Source organism: Peromyscus eremicus, chromosome 1, assembly GCF_949786415.1.
Source record: "Peromyscus eremicus chromosome 1, PerEre_H2_v1, whole genome shotgun sequence".
NCBI classification, from domain to species: domain Eukaryota; kingdom Metazoa; phylum Chordata; class Mammalia; order Rodentia; family Cricetidae; genus Peromyscus; species Peromyscus eremicus.
This window is the reverse complement of record NC_081416.1, coordinates 91,816,769-91,835,403: the sequence shown is the minus strand read 5'-3', so window position 1 is coordinate 91,835,403 and position 18,635 is coordinate 91,816,769. Positions and strand designations below refer to the sequence as shown.

The following is an 18,635-nucleotide window of genomic DNA, read 5'->3' as shown; positions in this document are numbered from 1 at the left end:
ATTGCATAGTCTCTACACAGTGATGTCATTGTGTACCAATAGCTTGCTGTCCATCACGTGTGTAAAAGACGAGTAGTTAGTAGATTGTGTGTACAAGCCATTCTGGTTTTGTGGTTAATGTTTATAGAGACTCTTTTATTACCTTCATGAATCTTAAGTGACTTAAGGAACTTGGTATAGACTTACTCTCTTGGAGGGGCAAATCTGTCTTTGTGTATAATTCCTCCGTTCATGTACCCAGTATGGATATGCACAGTGGCACAAATCACTCCATCTAAGTGTAAAGGCGAGGCCTTCCCAAATCAGAACACTTAAAGTTGTTGGATAGGGTTTGATTTAGCTTGGCTTGGCCGAAGTGAAGATAGAAAAATTAAGACGAGGTCCTAAAAACTGTTTTCATGGTTTAGAATATAAAAATCCTTTTGTTTGTTTTTTTGAGACAAAGGTTTGTACAACCCAGATTGGCCTTGAACTCCCTGCATAGCCAAGGCTGCCCAACCACCTTCTGAGTGCTAGAATGACAGGCATGCATGACCGTGCCCGGCTCTCAATTCAATTTTCTGTATCATATTTAAAATGTTGTCTAAATAGATTGGTTAGTTGGTCAAATAAATTATTCATTTATTTAAACAGGTCAAGGTGATGATGTTCTTAAAGGGTCCCAGATCACATATGTTACGGGTGTAGAAGGAGAGGACATTGTATCTACACAGGTAGCCACAGTAACCCAGTCTGGGTTGAGTCAACAAGTTACACTTATATCCCAGGATGGCACTCAACATGTAAGTATCTACTAAAAGTCAAGAAAGTTAAATATTTCTCTGCACCTGTGATTGAAAGACAGGCTGAGTTCCCATGGAGGAAACCCTTGAGTAGCAAAGCATGAAGTTTGGACTTCGGCCAGTAGGCCAGTGGTTCTCAAACTTCTTCTTAATGCTGCGTGTGACCCTTTAATACAACTCCTCATGTTTTGGTGACCCCCAGCCACAACAGCTGTTTTCATTGCTACTTCATAGCTGTAATTCTGCTACTGTTTTGGATCCGAATGTAAATACCTGTGTTTTCCGGTGGTCTTAGGCGACCCCTGTGAAAGGGTTGTTTGACTGCCCCAGGAGTCACTACCCACAGGTTGAGAACCACTGCTCTAGGCAGTGGTCGATCACCCAGAGGTTTTCCATAGTCTGCTGAAAAAGATAGTATGTAAAAAAGTAGTCATAGTAGAGGGTGTTTATGTCTGTAGAAAACAAATGGTATTGACTGGTGTGACTCAAAGGTGAAGTGACAGGTCAGAACCACAAGGAGACTGGGACCTTCAAACGTACTGGGTCTGATCTGGAGAATGGCTCAGCAGTGAAGAGCACTGGCTTCTCTTCCAGGGGTCCTAAATTCAGTTCCCAGAACTCACATGGTGGCTCATAACTGCCTGTAATGGAATCTGATGCCATCTCCTGGTGTGCAGACATATATGTAGACAAAATACTCAAATATATAAAATACATAAATAAGTCTTTTTTTAAAAAAGAAAAAGTTGTGGGTGGTTGTGGTGCTCGCCTTTAATCCCAGCACCCAGGAGGCAGAGGCAGGTGGAGCTCTGAGTTTGAGGCCAGCCTGGTGTACAAAACTAGTTCCAAGACGGCCAAGGCTACACAGAGAGGGGGAAAAAAAGAGAGTAGTGGAATGGGTTGTTTTAGTTTTGGTAAAACAAAACAAAACACAAGCACATGGACTACCAGGATGTTCTGTCTTCCATGGAGAGCTCTCCTCCTGCCCATCTGTATTAGAACTTCCTCCTGCAGTCAGTATGCCCTTTGTTGTTTGTTTTATTTCGCTTGTTTGGTTGGTTTGGTTGGGTGGCTTTTGACACAGGGTTTCACTATGCAGCCCTGAATGGTTTAGAATTCTATGTAGACCAGGACTTGAATTTACAGAAATCCTCCTGCCTCACCCACCAAGATCTGAGGTTACAGCTGTGTGTCACCATACCCCACCTTTCTTTGTTTTGATAACTTTTTTTGTTTTGTTTTTGTTTTTGTTTTTCGAGACAGGGTTTCTCTGTGTTGCTTTGCGCCTTTCCCGGAGCTCACTCTTTAGCCTAGGCTGGCCTCGAACTCACAGAGATCCGCCTGGCTCTGCCTCCTGAGTGCTTTCATTTTCCAAGTGCTGAGATTATGGTTGTGCCACCACTCCTGTCCTGGTTTTGTAACTTTTTTTGTTGTTGTTTGTTTGTTTGTTTGTTTTTGGAGCTGAGGACCGAACCCAGGGCCTTGTGCTTGCTAGGCAAGCGCTCTACCACTGAGCTAAATCCCCAACCCCGGTTTTGTAGCTGTTAACATGCTGATATTAGCTAGGAGGCAGAATATTCAGGATTGAGAAATACCAGTGCATTCATACCATCACATGCACCCATATCCCTACCTTTGTCTTGTGCGTCCACACAGTGCTTTGTGTCCACTGACTGACAAGCAAGATAAACGTATTTGCCTAACCCCTAACAGATGTTGGTTCACCATCTGTCCTGACACTTTTTCTAAATCAGATAATTGATTACATACAGAATCTGTATGATGTTGTCTGATCTAGTTTTCCTCCCTGAAGGAGCAATTTCTTCTGTAGCAACTCCAAAACAGCCTCTAATGAGATGTGATGATCTGACAGTTTCCATGCAGCCAGTAGCAGTGTTGAGTAGCTAGTGTTTATAGGGAACCCATCTCTATACCATTCATCCATGGCTCTCTCAAATGCTGCAGAGTAAGACTAATTCTATCCCAAAACTGTCATCTCGATGTTGTGTTCTTTCTAAACTTACTCCTCCATTTTATTTCATTCTCTGAGTCATTCAGATATTTTTGGCCTTCTATTCTATGAAGACTTTTTATTTGTTTATTTGTTTGTTTTTTGTTTGTTTGCTTGCTTGTGATAGAATTTCTTCTGTGTGTAGCCCTGGCTGTCCTAGAACTCACTTTGTAGACCAGTCTGGCCTCCAATCCACTGAGATCCACCTGCCTCTATCTCCTGAGTGCTGCACCACCACCACCCAGCCCATGAAGACATTTTTTTAGATAGTTTGACTAGTACAAAAGAGTGATGTCAAAGTCTAGAAAGAGACATTTCTAACATAATCAAGTGATAATTTCTCATGATCAGGGGTAAATATTTGAAAGGTATATAAACTACTCTGGCAGCCTGGGAGAGAAGATAAATAATCCGTCCTCAAGAAATCTTAGAATGATCTTCTCATAGAAGGTAATTCAGTGGGCATTGAAGGATCTTCATGAGCTTGCCAGACAAAGCCATGAAAATGTGACAGAGTGTGACCCCTTCTGGGGGCTGCAGGTGGTTAATAGTGGCTAGGATATCAGATGCAGATTTGAGGTGATAGAAAATGGGGTTAAGAACGTTTGTAAAGAAGTTGAAAGGTGGGGCTGGAGAGATGGCTCAGTGGTTGAGAGCATTGACTGCTCTTCCAAAGAACCCAGGCTCAATTCCCAGCACCCACATGGCAGCTCACACCTGTCTATAATTCCAATTCCTCTATCCACCAGATAGAGGCAGGTGGATCTCAGTGGATTGGAGGCCAGCCTGGTCTACAAAGTGAGTTCTAGGACAGCCAGGGCTACACACAGAAGGGATCCGACACCCTTATACAGACATACATGCAGGCAGAACACTAATACAAATGAAATAAGAAGAAGAAGCTGACAGGTGAAAAGCGCACACAGGATGGCTAGACCATAGGGAACAGAGGTTTGTGCAGGATGCAAGGTGTCAAGATAGAGATGGTTAGAGTGGGAAGAGTTAGGCCCAGTACCTGTAAAGATATTAGATTATGGCAGAAGTAAGGGTCTAAGCTGGGCGTAGTGGCTCACAACTGTAACCTCAGTGAGAAGAAAGCTGAGGCAGGAGGATTACTGCAGTGTTCCAGGCCATTGTAGGCAATAGAACAAGACCCTGTCTAAAAAAAACAAAAAACAAAAACAAACAAACAAAACAGACATTGACTTGTCTGATGAGTTAAAGAGTTTATTCCACTGTAAAATGTTTATTTGCTCCCACACAGTAAACCTATACGAGGATTATGCTCTGTCCTTAGTTAAGATTGCCAAATGTAACAAGAAACATCTGATTTGTAAAATGCGCTGTGTTTGCAGGTCAACATATCTCAAGCTGACATGCAGGCCATTGGCAACACCATCACCATGGTAACGCAGGATGGCACACCTATCACGGTTCCCACTCACGATGCAGTCATCTCCTCAGCAGGAACACACTCTGTGGCTATGGTCACCGCCGAGGGCACAGAAGGACAGCAGGTAACTACTTTTGTTCACTGTTAGTACATACATCGATGTCAAAACTTGCACAGAAGCTGTGCTGTACAATTCCTATTTAGGCATGTGAACTTCAGGCCGACTATAACTTCTTTAGTCCTCGAAGCTGTTTTTTTCTCCACCTGTAAAATAGGAATGATAGTTACATCAGCACCATAAAGTTCACAGCAGGATGGAAGCAATGAGGGACTGGAGAGACAGCTCAGTGGTTACAAGAGAGCGCTCGCTGCTCTTCAGAGGACCCAAATTCAGTTCCCAGCACCCACCTTAGGCTTTTTTTTTTTTTTTTTTTTTTTTTAAGGTTTTTCAAGACAGGGTTTCTCTGTGTAGCCCTGGCTGTCCTGGAACTAGTTCTGTAAACCAGGTTGGCCTTGAATTCATAGAGATCTGCCTACCTCTGCCACCCCAGTACTAGGATTAAAGGCATGTGCCACCATGCCTGGCCACGTTAAGCATCTTACAACTGCCTATAACTCCAGCTGGCCTCCAAGGGTACCCACACACACATAGCATATACTTCCATAGACATAAACCCATTAAAATTAAATTTTATCTAAAAACACATATACAGTGCCGGGCGGTGGTGGCGCATGTCTTTAATCCCAGCACTTGGGAGGCAGAAGTAGGCGGATCTCTGTGAGTTTGAGGCCAGCCTGGTCTACAGAGCAAGTTCTAGTACAGGCTCTATCTAAAGCTACACAGAGAAACGGTATCTCAAAAAACCAACAAACAATCAAAAAACACCTCCAGCTAGGCATACAGGTGCAAGTCTTTAGTCCAAGCACTTGAGAGGCAGAAGCAAGGAGATCTTTGAGTCTAGCCTGCTGTACAGAGCAATTTCCAAGCCAGCAATTTCCAAGGGCTACATAGTGAGGCCCTTGTCTCAAAAACACCACCAGAACAAAGCTAGTGGTTAAGAATGCTGGCTATTCTTCCAGAGGACCTGGTTCAAGTCCCAGCACACACACAGAGCCGCTAATAAGCATTTGTAACCCCAGTCCCAAGGGATCTGATGCCCTCTTCTGGCCACCTGGCACCTGGCACACAGATGGTATACAGACATACATGCAAGCAAAACACCCATACACATAAAATAAAAATAAATAACTTAAGCTGTCATTGTGGCAAGAGGCTTCAGGAGACACTGCAAAGATCCCTGAGTCTAGGTGGGGAGTGTCTCTTAAGGAGATGTTGCTGTTGGTCAGTCATATCACCAGTCTTTCCAGGTTCCCCAGTTAAATGGAAAGCTAATTGTAAATACAAAAGGAGGAAATTGTCCAGTCCACACTCAGGAATAAGTAGGCATCTGTGGTGTGCGTTAGTTGACATTTATAACTTTCTCAGCATCCACTTTAGGATAGCAGAACCTGGGAACAGCCTCATCTTTCTAGCCAGTGAGTTAGACATGGCAGATCCATTTCTGCAGTACTCTGTGAGAGGCCAGCTCCCACTTTTACCCAGAGTACTCTTGAGGAGAGAGGGACGAGAAACTTGTAGAAAGAGTGATAGGCCTAGCCAATGAGAGGAAAGACAGAAACACAGGAGAGTTTTGGGAGGACTTGGGTTAATACCCAACGGCCCAAAATTTTTTTGTTTGTTTTTTGTTTTATTTTGTTTTTTGAGGCAGGGTTTCTCTGTGTAGCTTTGCGCCTTTCCTGGAACTCACTCTGTAGCCCAGGCTGGCCTCAAAGTCACAGAGATTCTCCTGCCTCTGCCTCCCAAGTGCTGGGATTAAAGATGTACACCACCATCGCATGGCCCCAGAACTTTATTCAAAAGGGCTTTTTATAACAATTGCCATGGGGTGAGGAAAAAGACCTCTCCCTTGCTAGATATAGCCAAGTGTAGACCTTTCCAAATACCTGGTACCCAGGTCCATGATCCAGTCATCCACTTATGCAGTCCTGCTGGTAAAGCAAGCTCAGATCTCACTAGGACACCTCTGTGGGCTCCCACAGTACTCTCTACCTGTTTTGCTATCAACTTACTTCATGATTGTAGGTAAATCCTTTCTGAGGGAGCCCTAACTTCCTCAAATGAAACAGTCCAGCCTAGACAGTGCATAAGGTCTGTTCTAGCAGGAAGTGCCTATGCATCTCTGGTCCCTCACAAAAAAAATAGACTTCAATCTCTTTGAGTCATAGGTAATTTTTTCATGTGTGTTTTGTTCATTTTGCTTCACTTAAGGTTGCAATTGTGGCTCAAGACCTGGCAGCATTCCATACAGCCTCTTCAGAAATGGGACACCAACAACATAGCCATCATTTAGTAACTACAGAAACCAGACCTCTGACCTTAGTGGCAACGTCCAATGGCACTCAGATTGCAGTTCAGGTGAGTACAAGTTAGGTGGGCAGCAGCAGCAGTACCTAGTTCTCAACCTGGCACGCTGGGCTTAGGTGTAACTTTCAGTGCTTATGCCATGCACAAAATCATCTGGGTGCCTACCTTGCTTTAAGACAATTACTGTAATGGAGGTGATCTCAGAATGACCAGAAACCAGGCAATAGAGGCGTGTGCCTTTAATCCCAGGAGGCAGAGGCAAGGTGAGCTCTCTGAGTTCAAGGCCAGCCTGCTTTACATAGTTCCACGACAGCCAGGGCTATGTAGAGACCCTTTCTCAGAACACCTCCCCCCCACCCCGCCCAGAAAAAAAAAAAGACCCAGCCTAGGCTGGGAGTATGGCTCAGTTGGTGGAGTGCTTGTTTGGAATGCATGAAACCCTGGGGTCTGCCCCAGGACCACAAGCCAGGCCCGGTAGCTCAATCCTATAATCTGAACACGCAAGTGGAGGCAGAAAGATCAAAAGTTGAATGAAGGTCATTGGCCTAAGCTATATGAGGCCTTAATCAAAACAAACTAACAGTGTTCTTTACGACTTTGCTTGGCATATTCTCGGGGAATTTATAGCAAGAGAAAATTGTCAGGCATGTGTCCTTGTGTGTACTCAGCCATCTTCACAGTCAAGATGGAGTCTAACGAGGCGGGGTTTTATGAGGCACATGAGAACTACTCCTTGGAGGTGAACCTGCTGTGAACAGACCCTCAGTGATTCCTCCAAGAGTGCCCACACAGCCCCAAAGTGAGGTGTGTCAGAAGACATGGAAGAAGCATTCTCTGGGGAAGAGTCCCTGTTCCCAGCAGAAAATATAAACCCTGCATGCCAGGTGCACAGACCCTCTGTATAAGGAGTGGTTTCTCTTTAGTTTACTTGACAAACAGGGAAATGCCAGCCATTAGTTTTCTTTAGTGCATGGATGCAGAAGCAAGCTGCTGAGCAAGTGCTCCATTGGCTGTGCTGACGTGGCATTTAAAGAACGTAAAGTAAGTAAGTAAGTAATTAGAAGTTTTGATTTTATCTATTAGTAATCAAGTTAGCTAATATTTTAGCATTCCCAAGCATCAGAATTACAGAGAGAAATGACACATCTACCATTAACAATTCTCTGGATTCATCACCTAGACCAGGACTCTGGATTATTGATGTTCCGTGTGATCTGCTTTCAGCTTGGAGAACAGCCATCTCTGGAAGAAGCCATCAGGATAGCATCTAGGATCCAACAAGGAGAAACGCCAGGGTTGGATGATTAATACTCAACCACAGAGCAATAAAATAGGAGGAAGGAGACTCCCATCTTCTGGCTGCAGAGATCCCTGAGGCGAGGCCCGGCCTGGCAGAGCAGAAGTTCCATTCCTGAAGCACTGTACACGTTTTTTATGCAAGAGTGGAGAACATTTTCTTCTTGACACTTTTGTGTACATAGCCCCTGGAATAAATTCCCAAAGTGATTGATTGTGTAAAAGGAAGTATGAAATTAGGGCACTACAGCAATCCTTCATGTTACTCTTTATCACACAGCAGACTTCTGGAATCCACCCACAAGACCATCCAGGTCTATACAGAGTCAAGATGAGATTTTAACTTACTGTGAAAAAAAAAAAAAAAAAAAAAGGCTGTATCTAATGTGCCGAAGGCTCTACATGTCAAACAATCATAACTTCAAAGCCATCACAGAAAATAAAGGATGCAAGCCTTCAGATGTCCCTCCAGTTAGTGTCTGGATTTTTTTCCCACCATACACCCCTTTTTATTTGTATTTCAAGAATTGAAGACCTCATTTATAGTGTCCCATGCCTGTTATATAATGCTTCTTCAAACTAAAATGCTAATTATTTTAGCATTACATTGGATTGTGTACAAAATGTAAAAGTTTGGTTATTTTAAAGTAAACATTAAATCCAGTGTTGGAAGCTAGGCACGGTAGCTTGTGCCTGTAATCCCAGTATTAAGGAAGCTGAGGCAGGAGGAGTGCCATAAATTTGAGACTGGCCTGGGCTGTGTAGTGAATCCCAGGCCAATCTAGACTACAGAGTAAATACTTCCTCAAAAGACAAAGAAGGAATATCCAGTGTTTGGATTGTTACAGAGTCTACTCAGCCTTCTGATTTTTTGCTACTGTTTTTTATGATAATCAACTATGAGGGTTTCCCATGGGTCCAGCTCAGGCTTATAGTCCTATGGCTGGAAACTGATTTACTGAAAAAACTGGGTTAGTGAGTTGTGTAAATTATTTATTTTTGTTCTTAAGCTTTTGTTTTAAAGCTTATTTACCCTAAAGTTTATTATTGATTTTGAATACAGCAGTTTTTAAAACAATACTTTCTGTTTGTTTCATTAAATTGATCTGGTGTTGGAGAAGTTGTACAAGGACCTACAATATAACAGTGTAATCCTATATACACAGGCCAAGAGTATATCCTGGATAGGCAAAGAACAAACGCTTCTCTGTATAGTACTGTGTACTCAACAGTCTTGGGAAATTTTAAGATTTATTATCTCCAACTTACCCAGGCCCGGCAGTTCTAAAAGGCAGAACAGGCCAAGACTGGACAGCCCTGGCTTTCTGCCTCCATGTCCAGTATGGGTTTTCTACTATACCTCAGGAGCCTGGAATGTAAGGTGCTATAACGGGAAGGGGGGGGGGGTATCAAGATGACTTTTGTTTGATAGCTTCTGCTTGCTTCAAAGCAAGAGATGAAAGCCTTTTTTAAAAAGATTTATTTTGAGGGGCTGGAGAGATGGCTCAGCAGTTAAGAGCACTGGCTGCTCTTCCAGAGGACCCAGGTTCAATTCCCAGCACCCACATGGCAGCTCACAGCTGTCTGTAAAGTTCCAGGACTTCTGACACTCTCACACAGACATACATGCAGGCAAAACACCAATGAACAAAAAACAAAAATAAATTTTAAAAAGTTTATGTGTATGGGTATTTTGTTTACATGTGTATCTATGTACTATATTTGTGCAGTACCCATGAAGATCTGAAGAGGGCATCAGGTCCCTTGGAACTGGAATTGCAGACAGTTGTGAACTAACATGTGGGTGCTGGTAGCTGAACCCAGATCCTCTGCAAGAGTAGCTAGTGCTCTTAAAGCAAAACCATTTCTCCAGCCCCTTGGTTTTTGTTGTTATGTTCTGTTTTGTTTTTTGGTTCTTTTTTTTTTTTTTTTTTGAGACAAGGTCTCACTGTATAGCTCTACTTGACCTGGAGTTTGAAGCCGTCTGTGCTGGGATTGCGGGCAAACTTCCCCATACCATTGACTAATGTTGAGAGTTCAGCAAGGGACCCTTCAGGGCTTTCAGAGGGAAGGGCAAAGGTGTCTCAGCCACCACTCCTGTCTTTCACCCAGCTTGGGGTGTCAGAGCCCTAACACGGCCAATTTCATGTCAAGCTGTATGATACAAAGACGAAAATGTGCTGTTTCATTTAATGTGAATGTTTCCTTTGATCGAGTTCTCTGATCTCCTGAAGTCATGAGTCATGAGTAGTCATTTAGAGAAGCCCTTCAGGACTGATTACTTTTCACGCAAGGCCCTTTGTAAGTACATGCCACTGTGCTAGTCATCCCTAGGTCCAGCCTTCATTCATGATGGTGATGTGTACACATCCATAGAGTACCCGTCTGAGGTATGGTGGGCAGACTGGAGAATATGTGAGGTCTCAGGGTGGCCTAGATGGGCTTACTCTTTTCAACATGAAAACCTGAACTGTGGGCCTCTCTGAGCCTTTATCCACCTGTACTCAGACTCTAGCGTGCTTCACTCCATTCCAGGCCCCATGCCAGCCAGATTGACCAGCACTTAGCTAGACAATTCTGATAAGCCCTATTATTCAGAGCTAAAAGAAGAAGAAGGAAAAAAAAAAAAAGCCTTCCTACTGGCACCCAGAGAAAACAGGACATAGGGTGCTGTTCTTTGTCCCCAACCCATCTAGTGTCTAGCAAGGTAGCATGTTCCCTCAAGGTATACAACTGCTGTGGGTCTCAACAGAAGCACTGGAAAGTTCTCCCGAAAATAAATCCTCCAAAGGCACTTAAAACAAATCCACGCCAGCAAACAGCATGTTGAGTATCGGCCTGTGTGATAAGATCCAGGAGGGACTGAGCCTAATACTTTCGTTCCAGGAAAAACAACCAGCTCTACCCTGAAGTGGCCTGAGGCCCCAGCAAAAGCTGTTGCAAGCCCAGGAAGACAGCAGCCCAGAGGGCAAAAGTGCTTACTGTGAAACCTGTCCTCAATCGCCCAACCCTGGAAGCTGGAAGGACAGAACTGACTGCAAAGTCGTCCTCTGACACACACACACACACACACACACACACACACACACACACACACCACACACACCCCCCACACACACCCTTGTGATTCTTTGTTTTGTTGTGCATGGGTATTTTCCCTGCAGGTATGTCTGTACTGCTTGTGTGCCAGAAGAGGGCATTAAATCCCCTGTAACTGTGAGCTGCCATGTCAGTGCTGGGAACTGAACCCAGGTTCTCTCGAAGAGCAGGCAGTGCTGTTAACTACTAAGCCATCCCTCCAGCCCTTAATTAGTTAATTTTTAAAAAGAGAGAGAGAGAAAACACATTGCCTACAGTGTGTGCTTCAGATGACTTCCACTGGCCTCCACAAACCACAAGGCTCAGAGGGCCAGGTCTTTCGCTTCCATGTCTTTCAACCCTTGGGACCAAACTAATGGAGCTCATAAGCAACTTGGAAAACTGTACTTGGTGCTGAAATTGGATTCCATTTTTCAACCTGAGGAACTTGCCATCCAGTATTTCCTGGCTTCAGCTAAGATCGCAGGCCAGGGGCTGAAGAGATGGTTCAGTGGTTAAGAGCACTTGCTGCTCTTGCAGAGGACTCAAGTTCAGTTCCCAGTACCAATGTCAGGTGACCCACAATGGCCTATAACTCCAGCTTCAGGGTATCTGGTGCTACTTCTGTACTTTAAGGGTACATGTGGTGCACAGACATACAGTCAGGAACACACACACATACACGTATCAGATAATAAATATTTTTAGGAAGATTGCAGGCCAGTTGCCTGTCAGCAACTATTTACCAGTGATCAGGCAGTGGAAACAGAAGTGGGCACAGTGAAAAGCTGTTGCCAAGGACAAAACCTACACTTAGGGGAGGAGGTACCCGCCTTTAATCCTAGCACTCGGGAGGCAGAGACAGGCGCATCTCTGAGGCCAGCCTGGTCTATAGAGTGAGTTTCAGAACAGCCAGGGACACACAGAGAAATGCTGCCTCAAAAACAAAAAACAAAAAAAACCAAAGACCATAAATAAATAAATAAATAAATAAATAAATAAATAAATAAATAAATAAATAAAAATAAACCTACATTTCTTTTTTTAGGTACTGTGGCTGCTTACCCACTTGTAGTGTTTTTTTGTTGTTGTTGTTTTGTTTTTAATTTTATGTACATTGGTGTTTTGTCTGAATGTACATCTGTGTGAGGGTGTCAGATCCCCTGGAACTAAAGTTACAGACAGTTGTGAGCCATCATGTGGGTGCTGGGAATTGAACCCAGGTCCTCTGGAAGATCAGCCACTGTTCTTAACCACTGAGCCATCTCTCCAGCCCCTGTAGTGTTTTTTGTTTTTTGTTTGTTTTGTTTGTTTTTGTTTTCCAAGACAGGATTTCTCTGTGTAGCCCTGACTGTCCTAGAACTCGCTCTGTAGACCAGGCTGGCCTCCAACTCAGAGATCCACTTGCCTCTCCCTCCCGAGTGCTGGGATTAAAGGCATGCACCACTACTGCCTGGCAAACTTTGTATTGTTTTAAATTATGTATATGTGTGTGTCTGAGTGTGAGTTTGTGCACAAGAGTGTAGCACTTGCCCTAGGAGAGAAGAAGACATTGGATCCCCTGGAGCTGGAATTACAGGCTTTTGTGAGTCACCTGGTATGGGTGCTGGGAACTGAACTCAGGGCCCCTAGAACATACATTAATCACTGAGCTATCTCTCCAGCCCACCTTAGAAGTTCTTACAAACTTCCTATGAAGTTCCATGCGACAATGGGACATGCACTTGGTATAATGCCAGGGAACACAGTGACAGGCTGGGGAAGTGTAGGCAGTGAAAGAATTCAGCAAGACAAGAACACACAGTACTAAGTTTATTAGATGGGCTGCACCACAGCCCCAGCAGTCGAGAGAAATTGCACAAAAGTATTCTTTTTTTTTTTTTTTTTTTGCTGGGAGGGGGTGGTATCTGTGTGGTCAGTCAGGCATGGGCCCAGGTCTTTGAGACGCCTATGTAGTGCTCCTATCTGGATGACTAGGCACTATCTCATTATTTTGCTGATGAACGGGTTTTACAATATGAATTGTTTCTCTTTGGGATGGGTTTATTGTGCATAGCAGTAAAGGTCATGAGGGGTCAAACTCCTGATGGTCTGAGTCTGCTCATTAAAGACTAGCATCTTCTACGGTAGTGTCAGGGTGCCCTATGACAGACTGCAGCTAGGCCTTGTTAAAGAGTAACTCCTTTTAATCCTTCTTGGAGGCAGCAGGGACCGTACTCTTGAGCCTAGCCCGATCTGCGACCAAAGCAGTTGTGGTGATATATTGTGTACCCTAATAAAATTTGCCTGAAGATCAGAGAACAGAACAAGCCACTAGATTAAACATAGATGCCAGGCAGTGGTGACACACACCTTTAATCCTAGCCCTGGGGAGGCAGAGATCCGTTTGGATCTCTGTGAGTTCAAAGCCACCCTGGACTACATGAGATTGATTCAGTCTAGGAGAGAAACAGAGCCAGGCAGTGGTGACACACACCTTTAATCCCAGTACTTGGGAATCACATACCTTTAATCCCAGCACTAGAAAGGAAGTAATATGGCTGGGTGGAGAAAGGTATATAAGGTATGAGAAGACAGGAACTAAAAGCTTTTCAGCTGAAGCCTTTTCAGCAGAAGCCCTTTTTGGCTGAAGTTATTCTGCTGGAGAGCTTTCAGCTGAGGACTCCAAGACATTCAGTCAGAGGATTCGTGGAGTTGGCGAGGTGAGATGTGGCAGTGGCTTGTTCCTTTGTCTCTCTGATCTTTCAGCATTTACCCCAGTATCTGGCTCCGGGTTTTTTATTATAAGACCACTTAAAAATTGTGCAACAAGCAGTCTTATCCAAATTAGTTTAGCACTTAGATTAGTTGCATCACCACAGAGTGGCATCCACACTCCCCACACAGATTAGCAGGGTCAGATCACTCCAGAGGACAAAGCTTATCTTCTAGAGCTAGACCTGAGTAGGGATACTGGAGGAAAAGGAGTCCTGCTTGGTGGTGGTGTCCTGTCATGTGATGGAACATAGTGCTGGAGCAGCACTTGGGAGAAGAGGGGGAGTGTCAGTTGTAGAGGTCATTAAAAGGCCCTCAGTGGTGGGAGGCAGGCTGAGATGCCAATGGTAATGTAGATAAACTGAGACAATACCATCTGGAGTTTGAGGGCCTCAGTCTAGGGATAGTTTCAGAAGCCTCTCTGGGGGTTGGAGAACTGGCTCAGCAGTTGGGAGCACTGCCTGCTCCTCCTGAGGACCAGGTTCAATTCGAAGCACCCACATGGCAGTTCATAATCATCTACAACAACTCCACAGTATCAGACACCCTGCATGCAGACAGAACACCAGTGCACATTAAATAAATAAATAAATAAATAAATAAATAAATAAATAAAATAAGTCGGCCTCTCTAGGGGGTCAGGTGTAGAATAAATATCTCAAAATGGATTGAGTCCTTTTCAGCCAGAAGAGCGCTCTCTTAATTAATGAGCCATCCAGCCCCACCCTGGCTGTCCTGGAACTCGATCTGTAGACCAGGCTGGCCTCAAACTCAGAGATCCACCTGCCTCTGCATCCCGAATGCTTGGATTAAAAGCGTACCACCACTGCCTGGCTCTTTCTTTTCTTTTTTTTTTTTTTTTTTTTTAGGTTTTTTGAGACAGGGTTTCTCTGTGTAGCGTTGCGCCTTTCCTGGAACTCACTTGGTAGCCCAGGCTGGCCTCGAACTCACAGAGATCCGCCTGGCTCTGCCTCCCGAGTGCTGGGATTAAAGGCGTGCGCCACCACCGCCCGGCCTTCTTTTTTTTTTTTTAAGATGAGTCTCACTACTACTGGCTGGCTTGCAAGCTGGCCTCAGGCTCAGGGACATCCGTCTGCCTCTGTCTCCTTGGTTCAAGGCATGGACTACCATGCCAGTCTCACATTTTTCTTTCTTGCTGGTTCCCTTTTCCTTAAGTCCTAACATAGAGCAACATAACAAATCTATCAATTTCCTAAAAGAGAGTTAAATCTAAATTACAATCACGACAGAATGTAACAAACTCAAACTGCATGTTAACATTATTAAGCTATGAAGTGTGGTCTGTCGTAGGTCCCAGGCATACTTTACTATGCTTGGGTCAGTTAAAGGGTTCTTTTAAACATCTTCTTGTTAGTCTCCTAAGAGTCTAAGAGTTACATAGTGTTACAGTCCTACCAGATCTGGGGAAGACACCAAATGACCATGGATAATGAGTTGTCTATCCTGAACAAAGGCAGAGGAAACAGTCGAGAGTCTTTCTATGTTAACCTTGTCATTTCAGTTTCGGATACAAAAGGCATGTGTTTTCCTGCATTTCAGTTTGGGATATAAAAGGCATGTGTTTTCCTGAAGAACTAGAAGAGATACTAAAAGGCTGGTTTTTTCTGGAGGATCGAGGGGAATAGAGTTTGATGTGTCCAGTGGCTTAGGCTGGACAAGAGACCTGTTGTAGGGTCCAGAAAAGGCACACTTTCGTATTTGGGACAGGTTAGACACGGGGAAGGAGACATGTACCTCGATGGTGCCCAAGTCCCCATTAGTCACCTTAAGAAGATGAAGGACATCCTCTGAGGGAGAGAGAAGCCACTTTCAACTGTTCCCTGGGTGCCTGATTTGAAGTTCCTAAGCAAATGTATGAAGGGGTATGTATCTGGGTTTAGAGGGGAAAAGCCCCATAAGCAGAAAGGAAGGAGAGGAAGAAGAGGGAGTAGGAACGGGAGGTAGGAGCAGAGGGGTGGCTAGTAACAGAGAAGCCAGAGATTGAACAGGGCCTTGAGTGTGACAGGGGAAGGGTCATCAAGGATGCTCTCCAGGGCTGAGTTTAAGGAAGACTAGTGTTAGAGGGTTGAGTAAGAAAGACGTAGATGATGCCAGGCAGTGGTGGCGCACACCTTTAATCCCAGCACTTGGGAGGCAGAGGCAAGCGGATCTCTGTGAGTTCGAGGCCAGACTGGTCTACAGAGCGAGTTCCAGGAAAGGTGCAAAGCTGCACAGAGAAACCCTGTATTGAAAAACCAAAAAAAAAAAAAAAAGAAAAAGAAAAAAAAAAAAAAAAAGAAAGATGTAGATGGCATCCTGCTCACAGTTGAAGTCCTTATGACAAGGCTATGGAAAACTAGCTATAAGGAATCTTGGGTGCTGGAGTGGTTAAGAGCACTGACTGTGCTTCCAGAGGACCTTGGTTCAATTCCTAGCACCCACGTGGTGGCTCCTAACCATCTGTAATTCCTGTTCCGCTGGATCTGATGCCCTCTTCTGGGCTCCTCTGGCACTAGAGACACATAAGGTACACATAGAAATGCATACACATGAAAATTTAAAAAATTTTTTTGGCTTTTATTTTTTTTGAGACAGTGTTTCCACTATGAAATATTCCTTTACACTGTGTGAATATATGTCATTGTAATTGGTTTAATAAAGAAGCTGACTGGCCAACAGCTGAACATAATAAGGTTAGGCAGTAGAGCCAGACTAGGAGAATGCTGGGATGAAGAAGAGAGAAGTCAGAGGAGTCAGCAGCAGACACAAGGAGAATCGAGATAAGCATGCCATACTAAGAAAAGATACCAAGCCACATGGCAGAGCATAGATAAGAAATATGGGTTAATGTAAATGTAAGAGCTAGTAACAAGCCTGAGCTATTGGCCAAGCATTTATAATTAATAATAATACTTTCTTGTGGCTATTTGGGAAGCAACTGCCAGGATAGAAACTTCTGCCTACAAATTTAAAACCTCCCTTTTTAATTAGACAAAAAGGGGGAAATGCTGTGGAATAATCCTTTTATATACTATAAAGATTAGTCACTCAATTTGGTTTAATAAAAAGATGACTAGCCAGTAGCCAGGCAGGAATTATAAGTGAGACAACCAAACTAAGGATGCTGGGATGAAGAAGAGGGGAGTCGCCTGAGGAAACAGAGGGAACAAGACATGCTGGTTAGAGGACAGTAAAGCCATGAGCCACGTGGAAATACATAGATTAATAGAAATGTGTTCATTTCAGTTGTAAGAGCTAGTTAGTAATAACCCTGAGCCATTGGCCAAGCATTTGTAATTAATATGCCTCTGTGGCCTCAAACTCCCAGAGATCTGCCTGCCTCTGCCTCCTGAGTTCTGGGATTAAAGGTGTGCACCATCTCCAGCAATAAATTTTTTTTAAAAAGAAAGAATTCTTGGCACTCCTCCCTAGATTACAAGAACATAAATCTATGTTGTGGGATAATCTTTTTTTTTTTTTTTTGTACACTGTGATGATGTGTCACTCTGATTGGTTTAATAAAAAGCTGAACAGCCTGAGTTGGGCGGTAGTGGCACATGCCTTTTAATCCCAGCACTCGGGAGGCAGAGGCAGGCAGATCTCTGTGAGTTTGAGGCCAGCCTGGTCTACAAATCAAGTTCCAGGAAAGGCGCAAAGCTACACAGAGAAACCCTGTCTGGGAGAAAAAAAAAAATCTGAACAGCCAATAGCTAGGCAGCATTTTTGGCAGAGAGGATGCTGGGAAGAAGAAGTCCGAGACACCAAGAGAAGCAGAGCAAGCAGGATGGGAAGTTCAGAGATGAGGTAATAAAGCCATGAGTCAGAAAAAAAATTAATAGACATGGGTCAATTTAAGTAATTAGAGCAAGCTAGAAACAAGCCTAAGCTAAGGCCAAGCTTTCATAATTAATATAAGTCTCTATGTCATTTTTTTGTGAGTTGGAAGTCAAAGAAAATCCAATACAAATCCAAGTGTGACCTAATGTGTTATTCGGTAGTGAGTTTTCCTGGTCTGATAAGAGGGTAAGGATGTATTTGTGTTACAAAAGAAAATAAACTTCGGCCTAGCAGTGGTGGCACATGCCTTTAATCCCAGCACTTGGGAGGCAGAGGCAGGTGGATCTCTGTGAGTTCGAGGCCAGCTTGGTCTACAGAGCAAGTTCTAGGACAGCCAGGACTGTTTCACAGAGAAACCCTGTCTCGAGAAAAAAAAAAAAGAAAAGAAAATTTCTTGAGGCTCATATTGTGACCAGTGTTTCACAATACATCCTGGGAGTCAGAAAGGAAAGAGGACCAGGCCCTACTAGAGGTGTGACATCTACCACAGAGGCTTCCCTACAGAGCAACAGACCTGTCCTGTTGCTGGGGTGAGACCCAGATTCACCACACTGACTTTGATGGATGACATGCTCTAAACTGGGGCTCCTAAGACTAGGGGTCCTCCTGACTCACAGACATGAAGCCCAGTTTCACTCTTTGGCTGTGGTGGTTTGACAGAAAATAGCCCCCAAAGGGAGTGGCACTATTAGGAAGTATGGCCTTTGCTGGAGGAAGTGTGTCACTGTGGGGGTGAGCTTTGAGGTCTCTTTTTCCAGCTTCACTTAGTATGACAGCCAGTCAACTTCCTGCTGCCTTCTGGTCAAGATGTAGCACTCTCAGCTCCAGCACCACGTCTGCCTGCATGCCTCCATGCTCCCCGTCATGATGAGAATGGACTGAACCTCTGAAATTGTAAGCCAGTTCCAATTAAACATTTTCTTCACAAGCGTCGCAGTGGTCATGATGTCTCTTCATAGCAATAAAAAGCCTAAGACATGAGCCAACCCCAATTGGTCGGGTGAGAGCAACCTCAAAGGGAGATTGACAAACCAAAACTGGTTACAAATTAGTTGTGTG

General features: G+C 44.1%; 1 protein-coding gene across 1 annotated transcript in view; it reads left to right on the top strand.

Annotated features, from left to right (window-relative positions):
• The window catches only part of Znf143 (zinc finger protein 143), a 38,698-nt gene extending 29,713 nt beyond the window's left edge, over positions 1–8,985 (top strand). Inside the window, 4 exon segments of the mRNA XM_059268910.1 lie at positions 634–782; positions 4,149–4,310; positions 6,516–6,662; positions 7,836–8,985. Of these exon segments, the coding sequence (XP_059124893.1) occupies positions 634–782; positions 4,149–4,310; positions 6,516–6,662; positions 7,836–7,919 (542 nt within the window). The 3' untranslated portion in view covers positions 7,920–8,985.
• The last annotated feature ends 9,650 nt before the right edge of the window (positions 8,986–18,635 follow it).